This window comes from Artemia franciscana, chromosome 18 (genome assembly GCF_032884065.1).
Source record: "Artemia franciscana chromosome 18, ASM3288406v1, whole genome shotgun sequence".
Lineage (NCBI taxonomy): Eukaryota > Metazoa > Arthropoda > Branchiopoda > Anostraca > Artemiidae > Artemia > Artemia franciscana.
The window spans coordinates 7,068,203-7,083,871 of NC_088880.1; the positions used below are offsets into that span (position 1 = coordinate 7,068,203).

At 36.3% G+C, this 15,669-nt stretch overlaps 1 protein-coding gene across 7 annotated transcripts in view; it reads left to right on the forward strand.

Moving 5' to 3' along the window:
- Positions 1-629: 629 nt before the first annotated feature.
- The window catches only part of LOC136038551 (ethanolamine kinase 1-like), a 49,683-nt gene continuing 34,643 nt past the window's right edge, over positions 630-15,669 (forward strand). For 2 of the 7 annotated variants that reach the window (XM_065721715.1, XM_065721719.1), the window contains exons 1-4: positions 638-657; positions 4,761-4,886; positions 6,080-6,223; positions 9,681-9,940. In XM_065721715.1, the coding sequence (XP_065577787.1) occupies positions 646-657; positions 4,761-4,886; positions 6,080-6,223; positions 9,681-9,940 (542 nt within the window). In that variant the 5' untranslated portion in view covers positions 638-645. Of the gene's footprint in view, positions 758-4,760; positions 4,887-6,079; positions 6,224-9,680; positions 9,941-15,669 lie in introns of all 7 variants that reach the window. The other 5 variants (XM_065721718.1, XM_065721717.1, XM_065721716.1 and 2 more) reach the window with 5 other exon arrangements.

Here is a 15,669-nt window from a genome sequence, read left to right on the forward strand (position 1 = left end):
GTCGGTTATTAAGATCGATATTCTCTTTCCCGTATGTTAAGAATAAGAGATCGACATTATCGATCGGTTTCTCTTTCTGTGCTAATTGGTTTTGGGGTTATTTTTTTCTAGTTTTTTATGTTACTGATTTGTGTGTCGTTGAGCAAAAATGAGCAAGATTTTGAAGGCAAAAAGCATGCCAACTGTTAAACACGCGGAAGTTCAGAATTCGGTGGTTTAAATGATTAGAATCAGAAAACAACGATTGAATAAAAGTTCAATTCACGACAGGATTTCTTAATTAAACTGAAATTGCTCATTTCCCACCCTAATACTGAAAACTAAAAAACAACACGATGATTATGCCGATTTTAGATATTTCAGAGGGAATAGGCACTGAAACACATGATTTTGAGTGAATCCGTACAACTACTACATGCTTTCAAACTACAATTTCGAAAATTTTATAATGGCGGAGTAATGTATATATTAGTCGGGAGCAATACTTATATTAGTCGGGGGTAATATCTATATTAGTTGGCGGTAATGTCTATATTAGTCGGGGGAAATGTATATTAGTTGCGGGTAATGTCTTTGGAACTTATTTGTGTTTTAGATAGCGTTGTTTTAGGCATTATTTTTAAATAGGTAAAGCACGGCACAACCATGTTTCACATGGCAAATATGGCTTAGGTTACTTAAGGACAAAAACTAGATCAAAAAAGAAATTTACTATTTGATTCTACATCCCAAGCTCCACCCATCTGTAAAATCCATGGTATTGTGATTGAGTCCCAGTCCCTCCCCTTAGTGGTGTAAAATATTGCCTAGGCCTGTCACTCAGCTGGGCTATTTACAAAAGTTTCTTGTTTTCTGTTCAAATTAACATTTGAAAAAAAATAAATAACATTTGAAAATTACTCCTCATCTGAAAGCAACGTGTTAATATTTTCTATGGGATTCTTAAAATATTTTAATCCTCTTTCAGATAGTCTTACCATAAATGTGGACTTTTTCTTTTCTGACAATACACCCCTTTCTTCTCTAATACCCCATGTATAGCTCTTCTTGGAAAGGGGTTAGGTTAGGAAAATGAAACTTGCAGGGATGAGTCTAAAGTATGTCTCAGGAAGGTAGGCAATTTTGAAGTACCCATCTCCACTCCTTCTCCCTCTAGTGGGTCCTGATCTTTGATGACCTTTAAATATGTCCATAAACTAGAATTTTACCCATATTTCTTTCAGAGGAACTATAACTCCTAAGTGTTATTTTATAAACAACCTATGGTAAATTTAGGGTAGGTCTAGTTTATATTAGTGACCTACAAATAAGGTGAACATAGCCTGCTACTTGATGCCTTTTTTATGCTTTTTCCAAATATAAAAATTGCTTTACTGAGAAATCTAATTTTAATCCCTTCATGGACCCTCAAATATAACCCTTTTCTTGTATTTTAGATACTGCTATTAGCTTCAGTTTTGTTTAAACTAGTTTACCCATAAACTGAATCAACTGTGACAAAATCAAAAACCAAAAAACACATGGGAAATATATAATTCGGGCTTTATATTTGCACATGAGGGGGTTATGGGGGGTGAAGTATAGTGAAGCTCCAGTTGAAATATGTTAACTACAGTTATTATGCATAGGCCTATAATGGGTAAGAATTGTTGTTTCTAACCCTTTTATAAAGACAAAAATGTGAGAAAAAGGTACCAACTTTGAGGGTCTGTTATGAACTTGAAACTTAGTTTAAAGTTAAGTAATTATTATATTCAGAAAGTGCATAAAAAAGGTATTGAATGATATGTTCACCTTATTTGTAGGCTAGTAATATTATCCGCCCCAAATATACCCTAGCTGTTAATAAAAAAGGTAAAATTTTAGGCCTTTTGCAATTTAGGAAAATGTTATGTGATTAAGCGGCCATTCAGACAGGGCTTAGTTGTAGTCATAGTTGTGACTACAACTATGACTTGGCAAAAACTTCCTGTTCACATGGGTCTATGAGTCTCACTCCCATGTGTGATATCATTTAAATTTGGATCAACTCACCAGCAACTAAGACTAGGTTTTAACCAATTACATTGAAGACTAGTGGTAAGAAATTTTACGGGAATGTATCAACAAGTCAAATTACATCAATTTTTTACAATTCTGAAAAAGGGTTATACCAGCTTTGCATTTTGCTGAGACTATCTTGTCTTGGATTTGCTAAGAAAGCATCTGAAAAAGGGTTATACCAGCTTTGCCTTTTGCTGAGACTATCTTGTCTTGGATTTGCTAAGAAAGCATCCCAAGTGGTATTTCAAAATAGAGCTAATAAAGGCCCAGATGTTACTTTTGAGCAAGTGACCTTTCTATCACCTCCCATGTATGTTGCTTCATTGAATTATTCTTATAATTTTTCTCTGTCTTATGTTGCAGAAACCTTCTATTCTCCACATGCACAATTAGTAGTTCAAGAAAAATAAACTCATATGTTATTCCATATCTGTATCATTTACTCACCCTCCATTCCTGTCAAATTTCTTATCACTAATCTTTGATGTGATTGGTTAAAACCTAGGCTTAGTTGCTGTTGGGTTGATCTGAATTGAACTATTATTGTGCCTAGGACTGATACCTGAGTGAAGGGAAAGTTTTTGCCAAGTTGTATTCATAGTTGCAAGTACAACTACAACTAAGCCCCATGTGAATGGCCACTGAAACTTTCAGGAATGTTCCATAAGCCTAAACTATAGTCTAGAAAGTGTTTGTAAGCATACAATACCATCCTTTTCCCCTCCAAAGGGCAATGAACCAACACAAACCTTGTATTCTATGCAGATATTTAAATGTTCTTTAGCAGAGACACTTTTCTATTTGAGAGTTTTTAATGCTAAGTTATAAGTTGAAAGTTTTGAATATAAGTTTTTTTCCTTCTAATATATCTGCTTCTGATATTTAAAAGTTTTGCTAATTAGCTTATTTTTTGTTTTGTGTCTATAGTGACAGGTACTATTTCTACTGTTTGACATATTAATAAATAAATAAAAAAAGAAACCTTGAGAAACAGATCTACAGTACACACAAGTACCAAGAAAAGTCCTTTGAGCCTCAAAGTTTTGCTAAATCCTGATGTGCAGAGATGTTCAGTGTTAGTAGTGCCCAGGAAAAAATTTGTTGCACAGCCCCTCTTCCAACTCAAATATAAGCAACAAAGGCTGAATAAAAGTAAAAAATTTGACCATAGTAGGCATGCCCCCAGCAACAGCGCCAAGTGCAGCTGCCCCAGTTCCTCCCCTCTTTGAGTGCCTTTGCTAATGTGTGCTTTAGAATGTTAAATAGCTTAGGAAAATGCATATTAAATTTGGAAAAATAATCTTAATATGTCTCCACTCTAATTCAAGTCATTGGACATTGTGTATTCAAAATAAGGACAGGTGTAAGACTGTCTTCTATAGAATTTTCTAATCCTCAGAAATCGAAAAGCCAAAATACTAGCTAAAACACCTTCCAGGGCAAGGGCATAATGTATACTCTGAATCCATTCTCATTCTAGAACCATTTTCCAAGGTAGATTTTACTATAAGAAATAAGTTAAAAAAACCAGAGTGAAGCCATAAGGTCAGCTAACTTCTGAGCAGCCTAAAAGCTATATCTGGCCACATTAGGGGAGGTCAAAAGATTAGGGGCATGATTTGCTGTGGGGCAAGGGAGAGGGGTAATGCCCCCTGACCCCATTTATTTCCTGTCAGATTTATGATCTACTTCAACAGCAACTTCAGCCTCTTTATTAATCTTTGTTCTCTTAAGTATTTTGAATATTCCATTGATATGTATTCTGAACTTTTAACTTTATATAGTTTTAAAACTTCTGATAGTTTTCAGTAGGCTTACACTTGAGGTTCAGCCTGTTTTGCTAAGGCTGCAGTACCTCAGTTTTGAAGTCTTTATTTAGAGAGCTGGCAGGGTAAAATCCTGCTGAAATTGCTTGCCTATTAGTTTTACTGGGGCTTTGGTGTGTGTTTGTGTTCAGTTCTGTGTTGCTTTGCTCTGTTTGTGTGCTTACATAGTGGTTTATACTTGTACCTGAGTCATATTAATGAGTCAAATCAACTTGAGTCTAGATGTAGAATGGGGGAAGTTTGAAGAATATGGAAGACTTTTGTTTCTTGGCTTTCTGTATGGTAAATTTAAGAAGATTAAGTGTGGTTATTTACTCAGAAACCCTTCAATGACATTTTCAAAACCTTCAATGTTAAAGCAGGGAATACAAATAGAATTAAGTCTCACCTAAACAGACACCTGAGAAGCACATTCTGAACTGAAATTGCTAGTCAAGTTATGGGAATACCATTATCAAAAAGAGATGACCAGGGATAAAATCATCTGTGGTATAAAAGATCCAGGAATGTTACAGCCTACAAGAGAATCTTTGAGCTGAAGGCAACATATTGACACTAGAGAAAGGAGTAAATAGGATGAGATATTTATTTCAAAAATCCCTATGCCAGGCCCAAAAGGGCAAAATTTTTAATTTTGGAGTAAAAAATATCATTAAAAAAAATATGAAAACTGGCAAAGAAGACCAAAACTAAAAAAAAAAATCAGAATAAATAATCATTTGTCTATATTCAGTTATATTCAGAGTTATACTCTAGAATCAGCTGGCTGCCTGAATCACACTTTGTGGAAGAAAATTTTCATTTTAGCTCCTCCCATGCCTCACCTCCTCTGAATGCACCTGCTGGGTTTTTACCATGTTTATTTCTGTAAATCATCTCTCTAATTTACAGAATAAGGTGGCTATGAATGTCAACGAGCTCAGTTTCAAAATAGAAGAACATGATTTAATACCTGGTTCACTACACATAGTACATTCTCTAAGGCCAAGCTGGAAACTGGAAAATGTTAATGTAAAGGTGATATTTTCATTTTCATATATGATTTACATTATTGTCCTTGGTGAGAGCATTTTAGAGAGTCAGAGCTAAGAGTATGGGTAGGGGAATATGGTACTAGTGTAAAGAAAAATATACATCAACGCCATCTAACGCTTGGCGTTTTTTTTTTTTTTTTAATAATAAGGCACATTTAGTGCAGTTGGTAAGCCTAGCTTAGAAATAAGTATCTGACTAGTAAGTAAATAATTGGATTAACATTTCTTGGCTACTAAGGTCCCTGTGTAGGATCTGCAGCGTGTTTCTACAGTCAGATTAGATCTCTGGGTCCCGTATTACTAAGCTAAGGTCAAAAACACTTTGCCACTAAGGACCAATTGTCTATATGAAAAAAGAGTTGCAAAACTTAACAAAAAGCCAAAGAACACCAAACTGTACATGGTGCTGGTGATTTTTTGTGCACTATTGCCTGTCTCCACTCTTATAAGATACCAATACTCATTATGTTAGATGCTTACCAAGCCAGGTAACAGACAAAGGACAGCCTCTATAATATCGATATCCGCCTGGTATATCATTGCAATGTTAGAGACTGGAGTCATGTATTAGTCATGTCTCAAAATTGTTTGTGATCATGGCACTGTATATTGGAAGACAGTGTTTCAATATTTATTTAATGATTAGTTTATTCAAGTGATCAATTCGTGTTTTTTATACAATATCTGGTGAAAGATAACAGATTTAAAGCTGATAAGTTTCACAGTTCATTTATCATTCTCTTGAATTTATTTCCTAAAGATTGTTTGTTCAGTTTGACCTTGCAACATTCATAAAGCTTTCTTGGATGGAATAGAAGCAAGACGAGCATAAAGTAAAAGCACTAAAATTATCGGTTGATCTCAGTCTGACATGAAAACATCTCAGTCTGACATCTGTATTATAAGCTTTTCATCTGTGATTGAGGCTCTTGATAGGGAACTGAACGGAATTTTCTCCCTCCCTGTCTATCTCTCTTACTCTCTCTCTCTCTCTCTCTCTCTCTCTCTCTCTCTCTTTCTCTCTCTTTCTCTCTCTTTCTCTCTCTCTCTCTCTCTCTCTCTCTCTCTCTCTCTCTCTCTCTCTCTCTCTCTCTCTCTTCTCATTGGGGCTCAAGGTGACTCTCAAATTTATTCTTATTAGACTAGTCTGTTTTATTTGGTAATCAATGTTTCTAGGTATTTAAAAATGGCATCACTAATAAACTACTGGGAATATATGAAAAGTGTGATACGACAAAAGAGGATATGATACTGATTCGCGTTTATGGATCAGGTACAAGTTTAATGATTGATAGGCAGGTGGAAATTCGTAATATACAGGTTAGTAATCTTGCTCTTTTACCCTTTTATATAGGAAATCCACATTGGAAGTCATATAGACAAGGTTGTACAAAAAAGAAGCTGCTAGAAATTGTTGTTCAACAATAATTGCGAGAAATTGCAAAAGAAAAATCGCGCTTATTATTTCTAGGATGACCCAGAAGATCCTTTTCCATAGTGAAACATTTCCCCCACCCTCCTACTAAACAATCTTGCTTATGGGTATGCCTATGGTGTTGGCAAAGTCGTATTTTTAGTTTGACTTATTTATAGGAGTTGTGCATTGCTCTATCTATACCGTGGAAAAAATTTCAGGGAGTCGTATAGACATATAGACAAGTAGTCAATGTAGGTATAGACATATAGACAGCCATATAGACAAGGCTGTACAAAAAAGAAGTTACTTGAATTTGTTGTTCAACCTTAATTGCTGGAAATTACAAAAGAAAAATCGTGCTTATTATTTCTAGGATGGCCCAGAAGATTATTTTCCATAGTCAAATACCCCCCCCCCTTCATAACAAAAAACCTTGCTTATGGGTATGGTTTTTGATCTTTACAAAGTCGTATTTTTATTCTGTTTATTTATAGGAGTTATGCATTACTCTATCTATACCCTGAAAAGTTTTTATGTCATACCAAATTTTGTCGTACCAAATTTTTTCCTGAGGAAACGAGAGTAAAATTTTACCCCTGGGAAACTGGGAAAAAGAAGAATTGTCATTATTTCCCTTGATAAAAATTGATTATCAGTTTTATTGAAGGTGGGGAAGTGAAGTCCCCATCATTTTTAAGTAGCCTCAGGCTGTTTTTCAAAACCTTCGAAAGATTTTTCAATAATTACAACTTATATTCTCTTAAATCTGAATAATAGATATGATTTCTGATTCAACGTCCATAAAAAAGGTTTAACACTATATAATTTCTTCGATACACGGCTTTGAACTTTTGGTTACTATATGCTGAGGTCTGCTCCCTACTGCTTCACCCCCACTGCTTCATAAATGATACATGTTTTAAAAGACCATAAACACTGACCTTTCTTCCTTTAGAATTTTCAAAATTTTCAAAATTTTGGTTACTATACGCTGAGGTCTGCTCCCTAACCCTTTGAAACCTGAGCTTCGATCTAGTTGGGTATCCCACCATTAGTTATAATCACAGCCAAAAATTTAAAAACATAAAAACTGTCAATTTCAGCTAATCGTATTGGTAATAGTTTATTCCGAAAACAACTTTGTGAGAATTAAAAAAAATACAAATAAAACGAAATGAAATATGTGGAAAAACAGGTATTCAATAAAGACAGCAAAAATAACAAAAAAGTCTTTTTTTTTGTTAATAATAATAATCATAGTCCTAATATTGCGGCCTCATTTCCGGAAGCCTTCATCACCGGGAAAAAATTGAAAAAACAGAAACAAACTTAACTAAATTAAATAAAACATACATTTCCTTTTTTTTACATTATCATTTAGTTTTAATTGTAAATTGAAAGGTAATAAGGTTTAAGAAATTATTTCAAAAAACAGTCTGAAAACCCTCGAAAATGGTGTCTGATCAAAATAAAACTATAACATTGGAATCACCACAGCCGAAAACCCCATCTAGAAGAATTATAGTCCTCTGTCTTGAGTATAAAGAAAAATTACTTTTTCACGTGTTTCCTGTTTCCTCATGAGCAGTGATGTTTTATTCATTTCCTCTTCGCTAGTGGGGCTCTAAATATCAAAAAGAGATGTTAAGGCGCTCATTTTTGAAGGAAATTGCTATATCTAGTGTCTTTTGTAAGTAACAAAAGGTAATATTAAGATGAATCCAATTTTTGATGAAAACTGTATCTTTCTATGCAAAATGACCTAACACACGTATCTTTTGACGAGAGAGGATACAATTCACTTATCTGTTGAAAAGTCGCTTTCTGTCATATTTGAGTAACTCTGCTGCCTGATTCCTTGTGGTTCATTCTTTACTAGGTCCCAGCCAAGTAAAAGCCAAAGGCTTTTTCCCATGGTTGAACTGCTTGAAAAGTCGCTTTCTGTCATATTTGAGTAACTCTGCTGCCCAATTCCTTGTGGTTCATTCTTTACTAGGTCCAAGCCAAGTTTAATCATACTATCTCCAGTCAATCAGAAAATTCTTTAATTTCTCACGGGTTAACTGGGAGGCTCAGCCCGAGAAACTCTTTATCTTTTTTTAGACATTGTTTGAGGTTGGTCAACTAAATTAGCTTTTATTTTGAAGGATCAAATTTAGCCATTGATAACTTAACGGTAGTTCAAAAATCCGTACAGCAAGATTAACCTTATCTTGCATTAGATTCATCACTTAAAGCCACTTTAAAAAACAAACGGCAGGGATGCCGTTTCTCTCATCAGATTCATTACCTAAGGCTACTTTAAAAAAACGAATGGTAGGGATATTATATCGTGCTAAAAGTATGGAATGTAATTTCAGAAACGGGTTTTTAGCAAGTCGTCGGCACAAATACAAGATAAAATGTTGAATTCGTCGTGTCAAAGATCCTAGCCTCTCTGTAGAGAAGGTCACGGGTTAACTGGGAGGCTCAGCCCGAGAAACTCTATCTTTTTTTATACAGTGTTTGAGGTTGGTCAACTAAATTAGCTTTTATTTTGAAGGATCAAATTTAACCTGGATAACTTAACGGTTGTTCAAAAATCTGCACAGCAAGATTAACCTTATCTTGCATCAGATTCATCACTTAAAGCTACTTTAAAAAACGAAAGGTAGGGATGCCATTTCGTGCTAAAAGTATGGAACGTTATTTCAGAAACGGGTTTTTAGTAAGTCGTCGGCACAAATAAAGGATAAAATGTTGAATTCGTCATGTCTAAGAGCCTAGCCTCTCTGTAAAGAAGCTCACGGGTTAACTGGTAGGCTCAGCCCGAGAAACTCTTTATTTTTTTTAGACATTGTAGGAGGTTGGTGGTTGATCAATTAAATTAGCTTTTATTTTGAAGGATAAAATTTAGCCTGGATGACTTAACGGTAGTTCAAAAATCAGCACAGCAAGATTAACTTTATCTTTGATCAGATTCGTCACTTAAAGCTACGTTAAAAAACGAATGGCAGGGATGCTATATCGTGCTAAAACGTATGGAACGTTATTTCTGAAACGGGTGTTTTAGTAAGTCGTCGGCACAAATAGGCAATAATATATTTTTTATTAATACTATAATATCGGAGACTCGCTATAACGAATTCCATGTCGGGGCTCGTAGCCGTGGTGAGCATATACTTTACTTACTTTGTTCTTTAGTCCATTATTTACTCACTTTTCTCACTTTATTCTTTATTCGATTCTTTACTCACTTTATTCTTTACTCGATTCTTTACTCATTTTATTCTTTACTCGATTCTTTATTCACTTTATTCTTTATTTGATTTTTTACTCACTTTTTCTTTACTCAATTCCTTACTCACTTTATATTTTCAGAGGTTATATGAGGCTGGTTGTGGATCAAAGCTCTACGCAATTTTCAAAAATGGACTAGCATATGAATACGTAAAAGGCAAAGTCCTCGATACTGCCTCTTGCAGAAGTGAAAAGGTTTACCCACATGTAGCAGAACAACTTGCGAAATTTCATACGGTGCCACTGAAAATTAATGAAGGAACATCAATTTTATGGGACAAAATGCGGCTGTTTTTGAGTTTAAAGCCATCCAAGTTTTTGCAAGAAGAGCAACAGGAAAGGTATTGCTTTTTTTGGCTGTGGACTTTTGAAAAGTTCCATGAAATATATCCATTTATGGCGAATGAAATGCTATGTAAAATTCAAGGCTGACTTGTTTTATTTGCAACGATTTATAAATGATAGTAATACAGGTGATTGGTATTGCATTATTACTAAGCAAATTTATGGGACATCAACTTTATTGGGAAAAGTGCGGCTGTTTTTTAGTTTGAAGCCATCCAAGTTTCTGCAAGAAGAGCAACAGGAAAGGCGTTGCTTTTTTTTGTCAGTGAACATTTGAAAAGTTCCATGAAATGCTGTCATTTATGGCGAATTAAAATGCACCGCTTGATATAAAATGCACCGCTTATAAAAATGCACTGCTTTATAAAATGCACCGCTTTTTAAAAATGCACTGCTTTATAAAATGCACCGCTTTATATAAAATGCACCGCTTTATACAAAATGCACCGCTTATAAAAATGCAACGGTTTTTATGCTTATATAAAATGCACCGCTTATAAAAATGCACTGCTTTATAAAATACACCGCTTTATATAAAATGCACCGCTTTATATAAAACGCACCGCTTTTTAAAAATGCGCCGCTTTATACAAAATGCACAGCTTTATACAAAATGCACAGCTTTATATAAAATGCATCGCTTATAAAAATGCAACGGTTTTTATGCTTATATAAAATGTACCGCTGGCTTGATTTATTCGTTATTATTTATTAATAACATTAACACAGGTTATTGGTGCTACATTGTTAGTAAGAAAATTTTGAATTAAAACAGGAACAGTTTCAATCTGAATTATGTTACCCTCTAAAAAAAAACTGCAATACAGCGTGACCTTTATTCATTTTTCTTAGGTATGCTTTTAAAGATTTTCTTCTTGATATTTCAAAGACAGTGAGAATTAAATATGATTATTTGAATTTTTAAAGCGAAATTATACAAAATCATATAGATGTTTAAAAAATCAGAAATATCGGAAATTCAGTTTTAACGAAAAATTTCAGACTGGAAAAATTCACTAATACCGAAAAAAAGAAATTATCGACCTCACTTCTTTTTCCAAATATTTAATCAATGACTAGTCGAGCACAAGACTTCATATATCACAATTAATTAGATATAAAGTTGCAGTTATAAAGTATAAACATTCAAGTAGGCTACCCATATTCCATGAAGGAGAAATTTAGTGAACAGACAGCTTTGCTTAAACTTTGTCGGCTTCGTCTTTTGTCTCACTATCGTCATCATACTATCACTATCTTACTAAATACAGTCGCTGAATTTATGTACCTAGGCTTCCTGGATTCTGTGCAGACTCAAAAACCCACAGCCCGGTTTACAGCTGCGTCAAAAGAGTGATATCAGAGCCGCTTGGGCTGAAGACTTTCATTGTGCACTAGGGCACATTCTGCCTTCGAGCTTCCAACCGTGCAAACAGGGGCTTAGTGAAATTTAGGTCTTTTCAGTACTGCACTTAGAAGTAAGTAAGGCACTGTACTTACGTTATGTTTGTGGAACGTAAGCTCTGGCTCCATTTTCAGTTCCTACTCTGCTCAATCCACAATCCACAAAGTTGTATATATGCTAAACAGTTCGAATGGGTTCTTATCGGTCAGACATGTGAAAAATACGCATGCACCAGAAGAATATTCTGTGGGTTCATTGTTGGAGCAAAGAGATTGTATGACATGTTTTCTAAAGGAAGTCGTCATTAGTGTTTGGTACTTCCTCTGAGAAGGTTGATGGCTCAAAGAGAAACGTCAGTGGCGTTTATTTTTGCTGCACGTACCTGATTCTCATGCCACTGGCCTCTTTTAGCTGGCCTGTTATATCTTCCTTGGGGGTACTGCAGCTCTGTTACCCCTAACATGGAAGGTTTTGTGTGCGCCAGGGGAACAAAAGTTATGTTGAACATTGTCAGCAACATGCTGAACATGGTGCCCCAAGCTGCCTTCGGTGAGTTTACTGATATCCAATGACCTAGCAACCATAGCACGTCTTGCAAATGCTTTGCTTCGGTGTATGACGAGCAGTAACTTAGCTTATGCAGAATATTTACCGGATTTTAATGTGGAACCGGTGATACATATGCATAGAGACTAGGGAGTACAATTTCATCTTTATCTGACTTGGCTGACTTGAATGACTGACATCTAAAGACTAACTTCATCTGACTTGCGTGGGGAGAGGTGCTGTTCGAATTCTACTTATTTACACGCTGTGGCGCTGTTATAATATGGACATGATGGATATTTTGGATATTAAACATCCGCACAGCAGGTAGAGAATTTCTGTGGTTTTTACCCCGGGTGAAGACGTGGTGGTTGGGTTCGAGGTAGCCCTCCTCCCTATCAGCCTAGTGCACAGCACCTAGTTTTCCAAGTTAATTATGCCTAAATATTACTGTCCATGCTGTAGAAACCCAGCTACTAATAGGACGGGTCAGTACACCATATGCAGTCAATGCTGGCATCCTAGGTGTGCAAGGATCACGATTGCAGCGAAAGAGAAACTAGTGGTAGGGTCGTGCATAAATTGTGACTTCCTCACTTGGCCTTCAATTACCAGCGATATGAAATTTCCATGCAAAGCTACGCCACGAGCGATCCCTTGACCTAGATCCCTTTCCAAAAGCACACCAAGGGCCTCTAATCCCCAGAATAAGCAATAAGGATAAAACCCCATACACGAATTGTTCTGAACACGTTAATGAAATTTCAGCTCTAACTAACAGATGTTCCGTTCCGTTCCTGAGAATAAACTCTTAGCTATTCAGAATGAACTATTACCGCTACGAAATGCCCACGAATTACTCCAATCTGATATACGTAAGCTCCAGAACTTAACCGACGAACAAACAGCAACTATTGACACCGTAATGATGCAGTTAAATCAGTTACGAATCCTTTCTCTAGTGCCACCCGTGAAATTACCCGGTCGTCCCCTCTTAAATCTGAACTTAATAATTTCACAAGCCCCGAGCGATCAGATCTGTAACTCATTAAGTGACGTAAAAAGTGCACGTGGTGTGAGAAGGCTGGATGACGAGTTTCAGGAAAATGTCAAATTAGCTGACATAAGTGTAACTGGTCAGACTAAGTCTCGTGACCTTCAACCGACTGAAGATGAACTGCTAATTATTTTCGAGAAAATAATTCAACAACAAGTTACGTGCAAGTCCTTAATCAATAGTGAATGTAATATTATATGCAGGTTTTTCGAGAGTGGTTTTTGTAGGAAAAAGAATCGTTGTCAGTATTTACATGTTTGTAGGTATTATCTCAGGATGTTGTAAAAATAGTACCTGTTCTTTATTCTTTACTCTCTTTATTCTTAATTTATTTGCAGATTTATCATGTGCTGAAAGTGCTTGTAATTTGGCCAATGCTTCTAGGTCCTCGATCCCACTTACGAATTTAAATTTGTCAAAAAACAGGAAGGCTACCCTGGCCATGGGCCAGTGTACGTCCCCATTGGTCCCATGCCACCTTCAAGTGCTCCTGGGCCTAAACTTTCCAAGACTATCCCTGGTTTGGTTCCCTGGTCGGTCCCGGTACACAAACTTCCCTAAGCCTATTTTGGTGTTTTCATTTTAGTCTTTTGGTTGACATCAATCTAGTGATCGCTTTTTATTGAATTTACCAAAAATGAAATCGCGATGGAAACTGGCGCTGGCACAAGAAGCACCTGTTTAGCCCTCTCCAACCTATAACTCTCTACTTCTTTTTCAGAATATCCCCGCCGTCTTTTTTCCAAGATTTCCCCCAAACTATTGACCCGCGCCCCCAATAGATTTACTTCCCTTCTGTCAACCCCTCAATATGATATGGTATACAGGGATAATTCTACTCCTAATGTTGGGAGTCGAAGGTCCCTCTTACCCCTTTCTGGTCATCCTACTACTAGGCAATTTATTTTGAGCCGACCCATAGTACCACCATCCCTGCTAAATCTGATAAACCCCAGCGACCCCAAGAAATTGTCCCTATACCTTCTTACCCTCAAACTCCTTTTTCAAATCGTTTGCCAGATAAAACGGGTGTTTCTGGTACTCATGGTAGTAAACATAAGAATAATAGAATATTGTACCATTTTCATAGATTGCTATTAAGTAATCCAGAAAGCCTTAATTTTGAAGAACTTATTGAGCTTGAACTTACGGTGAATAACTCAGCATCAGATTTGATTTGTATAACCTAGGTTTAGTCCCAAAACCTGGATACTCTGAAGATGGCTTATTTTAAAGAGTTTGTTAAACTTCATCCACACAATCGTTACCTTGTAAAAAGAGGGGGAGGGGGGAAGGATTTTTTGTCGTGACAATGTGTCGCCAAGGGAAATACGTGTTTTCTGGAATAAATGGGTATGATGAAATAATATAGATTAAAGTTAAGCCGAAAGTTCTACCACGCCTATTAACTAATATCATTGTTGGTGTTTTTTTATCATTCACCTGGTCAAAAATCGGAGCAGCGTAAAGAACAGCGTATCAAAATGAACAAAATAAATTTTGGATGCATTTTCTAAATCGTTTTGGAACCCCTGCCCCACCCAAAAAAAAATCCTGGACAAGGCCCTGACGTTAACATAAGAGTTTAGCTAGGTCAATGTCTATGTCATACCCCATCTGACCAATCAAGGTTTATTTTCTCTTTTATAACTAGTCTTGAAACCAAACTTGACGGGGTTTGGACATTGACTTACGTCTAAACACAAGTATAGACGGAATTAGCATTCCAGAATTCACGAATTTTATTGTTGTGAATAGCTTTTCTCAGCTGAGGTTTCTGAAAATCTAAGGCAATCCGCAGAAAATCTCTAGATGTCTTCTCGGACATCTAGAGGTCTGCTAGAGGTCATAGAGGTATTTCTCGGAAAAACTTCATGTATCGCTTGATTACCTCCGATCTGTACATCCGAATGCTGGGATCCTACTAACCGTTCATTGTCGGGAAGCTGAAAATCTCTAGATGTCTGCTCGGAGATCTAGAGGTCTGCTAGAGGTCATAGAGGTATTTCTCGGAAAAACTTCATGTATCGCTTGATTACCTCCGATCTGTACATCTGAATGCTGGGATCCTACTTACCGGTCATTGTCGGGAAGCTGAAAATCTCTAGATGTCTGCTCGGAGATCTAGAGGTCTGCTAGAGGTCATAGAGGTATTTCTCGGAAAAACTTCATGTATCGCTTGATTACCTCCGATCTGTACATCTGAATGCTGGGATCCTACTTACCGTTCATTGTCGGGAAGCTGAAAATCTCTAGATGTCTGCTCGGAGATCTAGAGGTCTGCTAGAGGTCATAGAGGTATTTCTCGGAAAAACTTCATGTATCGCTTGATTACCTCCGATCTGAACATCCGAATGCTGGGATCCTACTTACCGGTCATTGTCGGGAAGCTAATTTAAAACAAATTGTTAATATTCTAACAACAAAAGGTGATACTTCCCTTGACATTATTTGTACAAACATGCATGAATTCTATACCTAACCCAATTCATTCCCTCCTCCCCCCCCCACGTGGTGGCAGTTAAAATTTTACACTGTCGCTAAATCCGATACAAAATCGTATCTGCAAGTATACATTTGATGTATTTAAGTATCGACCAACTACTGATAGCGGTGTGCTTAATTTTGGAAAATGACTTTCAGAAGAGCAATGAGAAGATGTATTCGTTGCCGATGAATCGAATAAGAAAGCCAAATTTTTCCAAGAAAAACTTACC